At 44.0% G+C, this 14864-nt stretch overlaps 1 protein-coding gene across 1 annotated transcript in view; it reads left to right on the plus strand.

Annotated features, from left to right (window-relative positions):
• LOC146036580 (ADP-ribosylation factor-like protein 13B) overlaps nucleotides 1-14864 on the plus strand; it is a 103759-nt gene that overhangs the window by 72810 nt on the left and 16085 nt on the right. Inside the window, exons 7-8 of the mRNA XM_083160536.1 lie at nucleotides 2450-2564; nucleotides 13058-13283. Of these exons, the coding sequence (XP_083016662.1) occupies nucleotides 2450-2564; nucleotides 13058-13283 (341 nt within the window). The remainder of the gene's footprint in view (nucleotides 1-2449; nucleotides 2565-13057; nucleotides 13284-14864) is intronic.

A 14864-nucleotide genomic window follows, 5' to 3' on the forward strand; every position in this document is an offset into this window, starting at 1 on the left:
ATCCTTTTTTAGAAAAATCTGAACTAGAGCCACAATTACAACAATTTATTTTAGGCACTTTATTCAACTTACAACATAATTATTTTATTTTCAAAGGAAACTTTTACCTCCAAAGCACTGGCATGGCCATGGGCACCAGGTTTTCCCCCAGCTATGCCAATGTTTTCATGGGTAGCTGGGAAAATTAGGTAATCTGGGAAGATAAATCATTTGCAGCAAACCTGGTGTCTTGGTCACATTATATCGACAACATCATTTTTATTTGGAAAAGGGACATGGAAACTCTACAGGCATTTTGTAATTATCTAAACAATAATGAATATAATATCAAGTTAACCTTTATTTATTTATTATTTATTTACAGTTTCTTATATAGCGCAGCAGATTCTGTTGCGCTTTACAATAGTAGACAGTGGTAAAACAAACTGGGTAACAACAGACAGATTTGGGGGTTAGAGGGCCCTGCTGCAAGCTTACAATCTATAGGGATATAGGAGGGAAACACAAGGACAGGCACCAGTAATAGCATAGCAGTCCCTTTATCTTTATGATAGATAAAACCAGCATTAATTATCTAGATCTTGCGATCTACATCAAAGATGGTAACATCTGCACAAAAACCTTTAAAACAGATTCAGCCACATACATTTATGCAGATAGCTGCCATCACAAATACTGGCTTTCAAACATTCCCAATGGCCAATTTAAACTTCTAAAAAGAAACTGTACAGAAATGAAGAACTATAATACCCAGGCACTAAAAATTAAGGAATCTTTGAAAGCATGCAGCTATAGGGAAGAAGATATAGAAAAAGGAATGAAGGTAGCACAAGATACAGAAAGTCAAGAACTACTACAACCAATAAGAAAAACAAAGGAGACAAATCCAGATTACCAATGGGCATTTATCACTAACTATAACTCTCAATACCATTAAATAGAGAAATCCTTAAAGAAACACTGCTTCATTATTCAAAAAGATCCCAACATTTACAGAAAATTGGCTAACCTAAAAAATAAATTCTTAAGAAGCCTACATATGGGTGATCAAACAAGACACAGTTACAACAGATCCAAGGGCTTTTACAGATGAGGCCTTTGCATGGGATGCAGAAACACAACTGCTCCCTTGACTTCAAAAACAGAATCTTTGACCATTAATAAACAAGAAATAGAAATAACTAAATTTATCTCATGCAATACTGCAAGCGTCAGCAATAAATGGTATCATGACCTTTAAAAACAAGGATTTCAGAAAATCTCAGAAATATAAAAAAGGGATTCGATTCCCACCCACTAGCAGCTCATTTAAAAAAAGAACATAACTATTCAACACGTAGTATCTCGGCCTTTTGGGGATTAAGTATGGGGCGGTTTTACTTTTTACATGCCCCCCTAAATTAAACACACCTGAGGAAAGTTCTTAATTAAGGAAAGGGTATTTAAACCCTGTACCTCTGTCAGTCAGCAACACCTTGAAAAAGATCTGACCTGCAGATCGAAACGCATTGGTGCTGACTGACCTATCAAGAAGTAAGGGGTCTCATCACTGGGACAGAGGACTGCTGACCATTGTAGAAGTCTGTGAACCGTCAGCTGAAGTCTGTGAACCATTTATATTCACGATCGGGACAATACATACTGAGGATATTTTGACATGCCAACTTTACTCCAGCACTTGTGAATAATTAGAAATTGGGGTACCCCCGAATTAATAATATTGTACATTCACAATATTGTATAAAAGAGTGGAAGTTATAAGGAGACACTCCTAACCTTACATTGATCAAATTGTCAGTATTACACGAAGTGTGTGTATCTACTTTCTTTTGCATGTACGTCTCCCAAAGAAGATTACTAAGGAGTTCAAAAAAGAAACATGCCGAATAGGGGAGTATTACTCATTTGTTTTTAGTGCTCACTACCTAAAGTTTCAGTTACACTCTTTCACACTTTTGCCTAAGGGGCTTTGTGTTACCCTTCATACTGTAATTTTACTGTGAGCCGCTTCATAGCGCAATCCTCATCTTTTTATCTGATGTCTAACAATAAATTATTGGCTGATCAGGGTGATAATTGCAGGGCCCAGTTGCTGAAGGGTGGTGACAGCCACAACCCCTCCCCAAAATATGGGGTCTCTGGCAGACATTTGTCCCATTCAGCAGTGCTGAAAGAGGGACAGTGTACCCATTAGTTAGCACCTGACCCGTACTGGTCCCAGTTAATTGGTACCCACTGGCCACTGTCCCTATTTCTTTCCCAGACAAGCATCAATTATCAGTCTGTAAGGCTTGAAAAATCTGTCAGTATGCACAACAGATGTAAAATGTGTGCATGGATATACTCACCAACAGGCAAACATAATTGGATTGTCTGTTTGATCTGAGAGTTTATGCCCAGCATTAGCTTTATTGAGTAATATATAATTTGAATTTTACTTTTCTTCTAGTGACCGGTCAGGTTGGGATGCGCCTCATGACAGCATCACAGATCTCGTGGAATACAAACCATTTCCTGGAAGCAAAAAAAGACCCCTGAAGCCCTTTCAAAACATGTTGACACAGGTATTATACACATCCAGCAACTGAATGATTCATTCATTGGTTACATACAGCACAGTAACCTCTTAAATATCTTGTTTTTCACCTTGACCAATCTGTGTATGTATATGTATGTATCTGTATGTATACACTATTTCCACATCACACTTTGTTGGAAATTTACTAAGTGAAATACGCCTAAAATAGGCGTATTTGAAGACAGTCATATAGAAATCGGCCTTCTTATACATATTTTTGGCATTTACTATGGCCGATATATGGCCATTTGTATTCTTTTGACAGGTATATTCGTATTCCTAGTCAGTAGGAATCACCATTTAGTTGAATAGTGATTCCTAATTTACTAACCGGCTGTATGTAACTGCTGTTAATTTACTAACCGGCTGTATGTAATATATGGTCGGTAACTGCTGTGAAAATACAACTCATTTTTCAACCGTATTTGGCTTTAGCCTGCACAGATCAGTTAGATCCATGCAAGCACCAGTGTAATCAAATCGGAAAAATAAATAATAAAAACCGCTGTGGATCCCCCCCCATGACCGTAACCAGTCCCAGGCTCAAAGAGCTGGTCCTGGTTTTTAAAATTCAGAGAACAATCAAAGTAGCGGTTTCCTTGAAGTTTTATAAACAGCATCAGGCTCAAGGGCCAGCCCTGGTTCCCAAAATAAAGGGGACATATTGAATAGGGACACCCTTGTACTGTATTTTGATAAAGCCATACCAAATTTCAGATTGATTCATAGTTCTTTTTTACCACCATGACAATGCACCAGCTCCCTCATCCGGAATTGTTGCCGCATCCACCGTACCAGCCCGACCTGGCTCCCTGCAACTTCTTTCTGTTCCCAAACCTGAAAACGTGTCTCACGCGAAAAAAATCCAGCTCAAACAGAAGCCTACATGAATCTACTGAGTTCATCTTCTCCCTTGTCGCCACTTACCTCCCCTTCCTCAGATGTGGTCTCCGCCTCTTTGTCTTGAGCGAGATGGGGCATTGAAAATATTTGTCTCTAAAAAAATCACTGAGTGGGACGGGGGTCACACTGTTCAGTGGCTGAGGCAGAAGTAGATGAGCCTGTGTCAAAGCAAGCTATATATATATATATATATATATATATATATATATATATATCTTTGGCGTATCCGCACTCACAGCCAGCCCAGGTCATCAATTGAGGTGCTTAACTAGAGTGACAGTCAATGTGTCCCAATAATATTCTGTATATGGGATGATTAATCCACGATAAGCACTCACCAGTAAAAACATCAAGCTTTTAATTTCGTACTTGTTACAACATAGAATTCTTACTTAAAGGATCCTCAGATCCTGTAGGTCGACGTTTCGGCCACTAGAGGGCCTTTTTCAAGACAGCTCCAAAACTCACAACTGCACAGTTCAAGGATTTCAAGTACTTGAAATCCTTGAACTGTGCAGTTGTGAGTATTGGAGCTGTTAGTGGAGTATATCTCCACTAAAGTCTTCACCAAAACCACAGATAAAAATAAGCTACTTCACGCCAGGAGCTTCCATCCTGAAGCACTGAAGAGAGGGCTCCCATATTCACAGATGCTAAGAGTCTGCCATATCAATTCAGACCCAGACACTCTGCCAGCAAACGTTTCTTGGCAAGGGGATACAACAAGCAGGATGTGGAGTCAGCTCTCCAGAGGGTACCCAGTCTAAACAGGGATGATCTACTGAAACGCAACACTAAGGGGCAGATGTATCAAGCTTCCCTTAACGTTAGTATTTTAACGTTTCCCACTTCTCCTGGCATAACGCTCAGGAGCAGGGACAGTTTTCACCCTAATGTATTATCTTTAAGTTAGTGAGTAACGCTAATCGTTAACTCACCTTTTTTTCTGTCTGGGTTTTTTTTTCCGTCTCCAAGATAACGCCTCTGGCCGCATCTCCCCCTCCTCCCTGCAGCAATCTCCCCCTCCTCCCTACAGCAGCTTCCCCTGTCCCCCTGATAGGCGGCATATAGGGGCAGGTATCTTTAAATAAAAATAAAAAAAAAGTTAAAAATCACCCCACCAGCTATTGGAGCTGGCAGGGAATCCGTGCGGCAATGTTGAAGCCGCGATCAGAGAGGGGTCCCTGCGGTGATGTGGATTAACTCGGCGGGGTCCCTACACTGTATAGGAAATAACTAGTGCTGCTATCCCCGGGGCAGCGGCGCGGGAAGCGCAGCTGGGTTTGAAACCACTTGCTGCACGATGATTGGCTTGAGATTCAGCCAATCATCTTGCGGCAAGTGGTTTCAAAACCAGCTGCGCTTCCCGCGCCGCTGCCCGGGGGATAGCAGCACTAGTTATTTCCTATACAGTGTAGGGACCCCGCCGAGTTAATCCACATCACCGCAGGGACCCGGAGCTCTCCAGCCACTGCCGCTGCCGCATCTCCTCCCATGCCGCCAGCATGCCGACACCAGTCGACAGCATGTTGCTGCTGCCGGCTTCCCTGCACCACTCCCCCCCCCCCTTCCATTTGTTTAATTTTTCCGGGTTTCCCCCCCCTCCTTCGATCCGCCAGCATGCCGTCTCCTGTCAGCATGCTGGCACCGGCAGCTGTCCCGCTCCAGTCCCCCGCCCCCACAGCTCTCTGATCGCGCTGTACCCCGCTGTTTTAATATATGTGCCGCAGGGTGACCAGGGTCCCCAAGAGAGCGGGGACGCGGCGGGAGGGTTGGCACATGATTGGCATATGATTTCAAAGACCGGGCGGGCAGATGCGGTGTAGTTGCTTGCGGAGGAGACGCGGCGGGAGAGCTGTCAGATATCACATTCAAAAGACCGGGCGGGCGGCTGATGATTGGCTGAGAGCTGAGCCAATCATCAGCTGAGATCAGCTCTCAGCCAATCATCAGCCGCCCGCCCGGTCTTTTGAATGTGATATCTGACAGCTCTCCCGCCGCGTCTCCTCCGCAAGCAACAAGACCGCATCTGCCCGCCCGGTCTTTGAAATCATATGCCAATCATGTGCCAACCCTCCCGCCGCGTCCCCGCTCTCTTGGGGACCCTGGTCACCCTGCGGCACATATATTAAAACAGCGGGGTACAGCGCGATCAGAGAGCTGTGGGGGCGGGGGACTGGAGCGGGACAGCTGCCGGTGCCAGCATGCTGACAGGAGACGGCATGCTGGCGGATCGAAGGAGGGGGGGGAAACCCGGAAAAATTAAACAAATGGAAGGGGGGGGGGGAGTGGTGCAGGGAAGCCGGCAGCAGCAACATGCTGTCGACTGGTGTCGGCATGCTGGCGGCATGGGAGGAGATGCTGCGGTGGCCGGATATCTCCCGAAGCTATAGCAGTGAGGGGGAGGGGGTTTTAAAAAACCCCTAACGCCAGCCTGAGGCTGGCGAAGCGAAACAGCGGGCTTAACGTCGGGGAAGGCAATAATACATTGCCTGCGACGTTAAAGCTCCTAACTTTAAGCAGGAGGACAGCGCCTGAACGTTAAGTTCAGGGCTGCCTCAGGGGGACGTTAAAAGCCCCTTTGATACATTTCCCCAAAACGTTAAAAAGTACATTTACTGGCGTTAAGTGCTACTTAAGCACTTAACGCTGCTTCGTACATCTGCCCCTAAGAATCCAGATGAGTGACAATAGAATGAATTTCTGCAGCACTTACACAGTCGCCTCCAGACCCATCAAAACCAAAATTCAAGTACACTGGCACCTTGTTTTGAGTGATTCAGTTCTGGAACCGATTCTTAAATCACCCCCTAGATTTGCCTACAGGAGGGGACCAAACCTAAAGGATCTGCTAGTGGTAACTGACATTTCTACAAACACCCCAAATACCACAACCTGACTCTCAAGTAAACATGGGGTATACAAATGCTCTGGATGTACCAATTGCAATTTTCTTGTTACCAGTAATGAATTCAGTAATCCTGCTAATGGATAAAAATACAAAATAAATCACAGACTAGACTGCAACAGCAAATTTGTCATTTATGCTCTTACATGCTCTGTAATCTCATTTACGTGGGGAAAACTACAAGGATGATCAAAAAAAGGCTAGGACAGCACATAACTTCCATTTAAAAAAGCTTCACCACTAATAAAGAGACTTTGGACCTCAAACAACTTCCTGTGGCTAGACATTTCCTGGAGAAATGTCTTAATATTGTACAACTCAAATGTCACCTTATTGACCATATACCCCCACTCAGACGGGGTGGGGACCGTGATAAACTTCCCTCCCTCTCCCTCCCTTATATACACTAGTAAACCCACTTGAAGCAAAAGCTAGTCTGCTAGCTTCTGTTTTTTTGCATGTGTGATGTGTGATAAAGAGATGTAGGTTCATTCTCTTCCAGCAGATGGCAGTGTTTTGGAGACTTAAGAAAACTAGACATATATAAAGATAAAGGAAACAAAAAATAGTAAGCGCTAATGGGAAAGTCATGATATATATTAATCCAGCTGCTGACTAGATGGGATCTAGTTAATTAAATTAAGAAAAGCGCTTGGAATTGATATAAATTAAAGCCAGTCCAAATAGATTAAAATACAAAATTACATTTATATAAACAATGCAACATTATATATAAATATATATATAAATTGACAATATACCATATACAATTTAATATCCAATATGACCATAGGTACCGGCCGATGATCACAATGGATCCTTTTAGAACTGATTTCTTTGAATACAGTTTGTATACAGTACAACTAAATGGTGATGGGTGTCCTCAACAGCAAGTGTACACTTGGCATTGAATCTATATGAGACATTTCTTCTAAAACAGAAAGTATACAGATGGAGTAGATCTCATTAGAATGTGAGACGCTCGCGCTTCCCCGTCAAATAGAGCGCCTCTCCACCGGCGATCGCCACCTAAGGGAATCTGGTGATTCCCAGCGCTGCCAGAGAGGCGCTCCATCTGCATAAGACACCCATCACCATTTGATTGTACTGGAGACAAACTGTATTCAAAGAAATCTGTTAAAAAAGGATCCATTGTGATACATTTTTCTAACAACATATTTCCCTTGTGCCCCACAGAGAAAATAGCTCATCAACAACTTTCTCTATTTGAGCTGCATTCTCTTCCGGTCACATGACTGGGACCTGATCTCCCCCTGCCCGGCGGGAGGAGTGGCGCTGCAATTCCGCCTCCAAATGTCGGTCCAGCCAATGAACATGGGAGTTCGGCGCCACACTTCCGATGATGCGGCAGGAGCTAATTGCTGTGTTTCCAGCCAGGGATGGTCTGGCAACCTATAATACAGCCTCTTGTTAAGGGAACTTGCTATTAAATATTCAAGGCACATGTGACCACTGTCCACTAATGAAATTGAGTCCCAAATAGGACCGTCTAACTAACTAACTAACAAACTAATAAAAGCTTTTAAATCTCCCATACTGAAGAATTTTCAATTATAATAATTTACTAAATCTGTACAACAGATTCTGCCTCCTTATCTCATTAGACAATAGTTTTATTACAATTGGACTGATTATTGTATACCATCTGACCTTGTATCATGTGACCAATTATCACTTCCTCATTCAGTATACTGTATAAACCCCTCTGGGGACAACATGACAATATCCTTTGATAAAGCTGTCCCTTCATCCTCACTTGATCCTGGACTTTACAAAATGATTTATCTCCATTATTTTGGACTGATCCGAACCAGATGCATTTTTTTCCTTCCACACCAGCACAGGAGCCTTGCCCACCCCGGCCTAAACACCGCCAGCTATCCTCCATTGGTCGACTGGACCCCTTCTGGACCAGTTCAAAACTACTGCCCAAGAGGCAAACAAAAGTGCAGGACTGTTCCATACCTATGGTGGACGGTAATATAATAACCATCTTTATTTTTGGATTAATACTAAGGGCTTACAGAACAGACAGTATCCATTAGTTTACCAAGAATTGCACAGGACATTTTTTTTTACCAGTCTAGTGCATTGGCGTATGTAATCACTTTTGGTACTTGTTTAGTTTCACGGCGGCAGTTACGTAGCTTAGTAAGTAGTAAGTAAGTATAATTTATATAGCGCACTTTCTCCAGCAGGACTCAAGGCGCTTTGCAGACATCAAAAATCAATGCACATAATACAGAGGATATTGGTAGTACAGTAACAGACAAAAGAAACCCTTAAGTATAATGCAGGATTGGTGTAGCATTTTGGATAATAAATTCCATGGGTTGTGTACTCCACCCTGAAAAGGTACCAGGTGCGGCAGCCATTTTAGGCACTCTGCGTAGGATTACCCTGGGTGGAATATATCACCCCTAAAAGAAATTAGCCAAAATGAGGCAGCCATGGTGGGTACATTACGAAGGTTACACTGTAGGAGGCGAGCTATACAAGGACCCAATGCATATACTGGAAAGCAAATACTTGTGTAGTAGTATGATAAACCCTGCTCACACAGAGACATCCACATGACCCACATCCTGCCCGCAGAGTTTACGTAGTGCTGTATTGAGAATACCAATACGGCACTATGCTGCCTACATAAACTACATAAGTTCAGTCCCCCTCATCCGGCAGTCACTCCCCGGCACCAGCATTCAGTCCCCCTCCTCCGGCACTGGCAGCGGACAATGACACAATTAGCGTAGTGCCGCTGGGGGAGCATGAAAACCATGTGATACTCCCCCAGTGGCAATACGCTGAATAACGTACATTGCTGGCACCGGGGTGTTACTGTCGGAGGAGCGGGACTGAAAGCTGCCGCCGGGTAATGACCGTCGCCCGCGGGGGATAGCCGACCAGAGGACGGTAAGTATAAAACAAAGCACCCACCCCCCTGCTACCTCTGCCACCCACCACCCTGCTTCCCCTGCTCTCAGTGTAGTTTCACGGTGGTGGCTACGCTAAGAACGTAGCCGCCGCCGTAGGCTACATTGAAAATGTAGCATAGAGCTGCCGCCGTGAATCTAAACAAGTACCTCACTTTTTTTACTAATATTCATCATTTTATTTTTTTCATCTTTTATTACTTTTCATTTTTTACGAATATATATTGCATATAAACTCTATCAATATTGGTCACATTCATGTCTAATAAAATGTCATTTTTACCTGTAAAATCAGTCCAATTGATCTATAGTGCTTACTAATATTATTTTATCAAGCACTGCTATCCATCTTGTTCCACTTTCGCTAAGTAATTGAGCATCCAACAGTCCTTTGCCAGGATGATGAAGTACGACAGCAGTCATCCTATTGCAAAGTGGATTACTCCGGCCTTGACAGCTATGTTGGTGTTAGACATGCATCCGTTATTTACCATATGTGCAGTCGGATTTAGACAATTGATGGAGGTAGTGTATCCCCGGTACCAAATTCCATCTAGATTTCACTTCACTAAGCAGGCGATATCCTGGATGTGCAGAGATAACAGAAAAAAGTGCCCTCAGCATCCTGAAAAATGCAATTGTACCCACTGTCCACTTAACCACGGACATGTGGACAAGGACTATATGATTGTGACTGCTCTCACTGGGTAGATGCATCGCCTTCCGCAGCAACAATAGCAGCAGCACCAGTAGCAGCATCTCCAAAATGCCAGCTCATTGCAAGGTAGGCAGTGGCGTAACTTTGTATTTTTCTCCCCCCTGCCAAAAATGTCTCTGGTGCCCCCCCTTGTAATACCCCTTACACATTACGCCACACACCGTAATGCCATTTACACTATACGCCACATGTCGTAATGCACCTTACACTAAATGCCATGCACCATAATGCACCTTACACAAACGCGATATGCCACACCGTAAAGCCATTTATATAATACTATAAAACACACAACACACTGTAATGCCCATTACACAATATACATTTATTATATACATGTAGCATCAGAGTTCCGGTACAGGAGTATATATACTGTAAACACAAACACATAGTGACATAAAAGGATATGAGGCTTGTCCGTACACTTGTCCGATTTGGGCATTATTTCACCCAGTTCCCACCGATCGGGCCCAAAATTAATGTGTCTGACATCTGATCCGATGCACGGTCCCATGCGCATCGGATCGGACCAGGAGGTCATACCTGCTGCATGTATGATATCTGTGTTGGATCCCCTCCTTGCGGCAGGGAGCTGGATCCCATGCAATACATCTCATGCAGAAGTGCAGTATGCTATGTTTCATAGCATACATGTGATTCTGCCACCCTGCGAGGTCCCGGGAGACTGGAGGGGGATTGTATGCAACTTCTATGCGAGTCACATAGTGTATGGGTACCTCAGCTGTAGGCAAAAGCTTCACTGGTACAAATGCATACACTTCTGTCCTTACCCTTACCATTGAAAGCCCCCTCTTTCCAAGGCAGCACCATCATCCGCAGCATTTCTACCATCAATTGTCTGTGGAGGCGGAGCTTCTCTCTCAGGACTGACTGGTTGTACAGGCATTACATCTGGGAATATTCCAGTATGTCCCATGTTTTGCCCACACAATAAATTTGGTGCTGCAGCATTTCCTGAAAAGTGATATGGGCATGCAGGAGATGCTTGTGGTGGCCTGTAAAATTGCAGGCCACTTTCGCCATTCTGCCACTGCCTGTCCAAGACTGAAGCACCAGCAAACTATCCTGAACCTGCCCTGCCGTCACCTTAAACAAGAGGTAATGACACTGTGGAACTCTACCCTCTGTATGCTACAGAGGATAGAGGAGCAACAAAGGGCAATTCAAGTCTATACAACCACCTATGACATAGCAAAGGAGGGGGGATGCACCTGACTCAAGCACAGTGGAGAATGATTTCCGTGTTTTGCAAGGTTCTCCAACCCTTTGAACTTGCCACATGTAAAGTCAATTCAGACACAGCGAGCTTGAGTCAGGTCATTCCCCTCATCAGGCTATTGCAGAAGCAGCTGGAAAAAGTGAAGGAGGAGCTAAAAGGAGTGATTCCACTCAGTACATTTGACTTGTGGATGAAGCTCTTCAATTGTTTTGCCAGGATTCGAGGGTGGTCAATCTGTTAAAATCAGACCACTACATGTTGGCCACCGTGCTCGGTCCTCGATTTAAAGCCTACTGTACTGTATATTGTGTCTCTGTGTGCAAAGAACTACTGGTCAGGAGATTGTCATCTGAAGCGTAACATGACACTGCAAGAGCTCCATTCTTCATCTACTCCCGCAACTAGGTCTGCGAGGAAACTCAGATTTCCTATCCAACCCACTAGCGTTGATGCAGGGCAGGCAGGAACGAGTTTGGACATATCGTCCAGACTGAAGGACCTGCCAACAATTTCTGACATGTCTACTGTCACTGCATATAATGCTGTCACCATTGAAAAAATGGTGGAGTATTACATTGGGGACAGTATCCAAGTAGGCATGTCAGACAGTCTGTATCTGTACTGGCAGGAAAAAAAGGCAATTTGGAGGCCCCTGTACAAACTGGCTCTATTGTACCTGAGTATTCCCCCTCCATTGTGTATTCTGAAAGAGTTTTAGTGAAGCTGTTAACCTGGTCAGCAAGCGGCGTAGGACGTTGCTTCCACAAAATGTGGAGAAGAGGATGTTCATCAAAATGAATGATCAATTCTTCAATGAAGACCAGCAATTCCCTCCAGAGACTACAGAGGACCTATCATTGTGGAGTCCAGCAGGGATGACTTGCAACGAATCCACAGAGATCAAAGGAAGCAACAGATAGCAGGAACAGAAGAGGAAGTCTTTCTTGCAGTACAACCCACAGGATTTCAATAAGGTTGCTGCCGCCCCAGTCACCTCTCCTCCTCCCCCGCCTACCACCATGCACAGGATCTGACTGCCAGCTGTTACTATGCTCCTGCTTACTCACCTCTCCTGTGGGCAAATCAGGAGGCCAATTTTGGGATTGACAGTTTTTCAATCTTGAATCCTGGGATTGAAAAAAAATGGCCTGGCATTGGCCTCCATAAGCAGAAAATTTTCAACAATTTAAGCATAATTTATCATTATGAAGTTATAAAATGATTGAGAACAATCGAGGAGACAGGAGAAATAATTTTACGCAAGAAGGATAAATGTGTACATTTATTAAATTTCACTACCGGAGGTGTTTTTGTTCACTACCAGATAGTTTTTTGTTCCTGGAAAGTATGCCTACTGGCAAACATGGGTACGGCCTTGCAGGTAAGGGTATGGTTTCAGGATTAGGGTGCATGGCCTCATGGCTCGGATATTAATCCTTGTCAATTCGGGGGTCCTGGAGATGCGAGGAGCCTGGATTCCAGTAAGTATGCACTGACAGCTCTGTGGCAAGAGCTGGGTGCTTAATGTATTGTTACAGTGCTGCACCAGGCTCCTGTCACTGAAGAGGAGTCGGGACATTGGTGTCACCCCTAGGCGGATGACCCCCGGAATGGTCTGCACCCCCATAGTGATGCCACTGGTCACAAAAACAGTACCCAAAGTCACACACACACACACAAAAATACTTTACAGTACAGTATGTTGTCTATATTGTTAATGCATTTGTTATTACATACATTGATTTTCTTCCTATAGACCGGTTCAGGCTACAATCTCCGCAGCATGAAGAAAAGGAGAAGAAAAGTCAGAGTGAAGGAGACTGACCATCCTCATCATTTGAATGTAGATGGAGGTGGTGAAAGTGAGGAAGGAGCTGAAGCTAAAGTATCTTCTTCCAGTGATGCTCAACTCTGTCACATGGTGGGACATAGAACTGTCATCACCCCAGAGACACAGGATAAGATCCAGGCAACTAATGAAGGTAAATGCATTACTTAAAGGCAGGAAAGCAATGTAGCAAAGCAATGAGGAAGGCTGGTCAGATGCTTGGTTGCATAGGGAGAGGAATCAGTAGCACAGGGGTCCTCAAGCTATTTTGCTCTGGGACCCCATCAGACAATAAAAATAATGACAGGACCCCACCAAGTTAATGCAGAAGGTCATCACAGCACATGTGTAGTCAGTAGACAGAACTTACATGGCAGCATTGTGGAGGCACAACATGATGGGAGGAGTCTAAAATAACAGACAATTCAACAGATTTTTCTGACTCCTTGAATACTTGACTGAGAATAGAAAAGTCATCATCCTGATGGTCAGCAACATGGAGTCGCGACCCCATACTAAGAATGTCGGGACCCACTCTGGGGTCAGGACCCACAGTTTGAGAGCCGCTGCAGTAGCAGAAAAAATGAAGTAATAATGCCACTTTATAGATCATTGGTATGGCCTCATCTGGAATACTGTGTCCAGTTCTGGAGACGATATCTTCAGAAGGATATAAATACATTAGAGACTGTAAAAAGAAGGGCAACTAATATGGTGCATGGCCTACATCACAAAACTTACCTGGAAAGACTAAAACATGTATAGTTTGGAGCAGAGAAGGGAAAGGGGCGACATGATGGAAAACTTCGAATATATCAAGGGTTTTAACATAGTACAGGAGGGAAATTTTCTTCAAAGGAAAAGAAGTAATAGAACACGAGGACATGCACTGAAACTGGAGGGAGGTAGGTTCAGGGGAAATGTTAGAAAAAATTACTTCACAGAACAGGTAGTGGATAAGTGGAATAGCCTCCCATCAGAGGTGGTAGAGGCTAAGACAGTAGAACAATTTAAACATGCTTGGGATAGGCATATGAATATCCTTACAAAGAAATAAGGATCAAAAAGGGGTTGAGATTACCTGAAGGATAAAAAAGGGGCAGACTAGATGGGCCAAATGGTTCTTATGTGCCGTCAAATTCTGTTTCTATGTTTCATTACACAACTATAAGAATAATGGATTCATGCCTACCATCACAGGAAGACCCAGTTAAGAGGATCTAGAAGATGTTGGGCGGGATGCTCTAAACAAAAAATGCAGTAAAAACCCAGTTATAGGCTTTTTTACCACATTTTTGTATGCAGTAAAGCCCCTCCATTGGGGCACCGCTGCCGAGGGAATCACCAGCTTTTGCTGGTGATACCCTTTTGAAGCTTTCTAGGTTTACTTTGCTGAATATAAATCAGACATGTACAACAATAAGGCTGGTACTTGTGTATTTTGGCGGCGCCCATCGCATCGCATACCATAAGGCATACGATGCGATATCGCGCGATGCTGTACAATGTCATACAATTTTAAAATTGTATGACATTGTACATGGCATACAATGCCATACAATGCGATGCGACGCGATTAAACATTGTATAAGCACCCTAATGGGTGCTTACAATGTGAAATGCACCCCCACGCCACCCCCCCCCCCCACTATAAACGTGAACCCGAAGCGTGACGAGCGCAGCGAGCTCGCGAGGGGCGGCGGTACGCGTCCTCCGACCTTTTCATACCCCCACC

Source organism: Crinia signifera, chromosome 9 (genome assembly GCF_055691185.1).
Source record: "Crinia signifera chromosome 9, ASM5569118v1, whole genome shotgun sequence".
Lineage (NCBI taxonomy): Eukaryota > Metazoa > Chordata > Amphibia > Anura > Myobatrachidae > Crinia > Crinia signifera.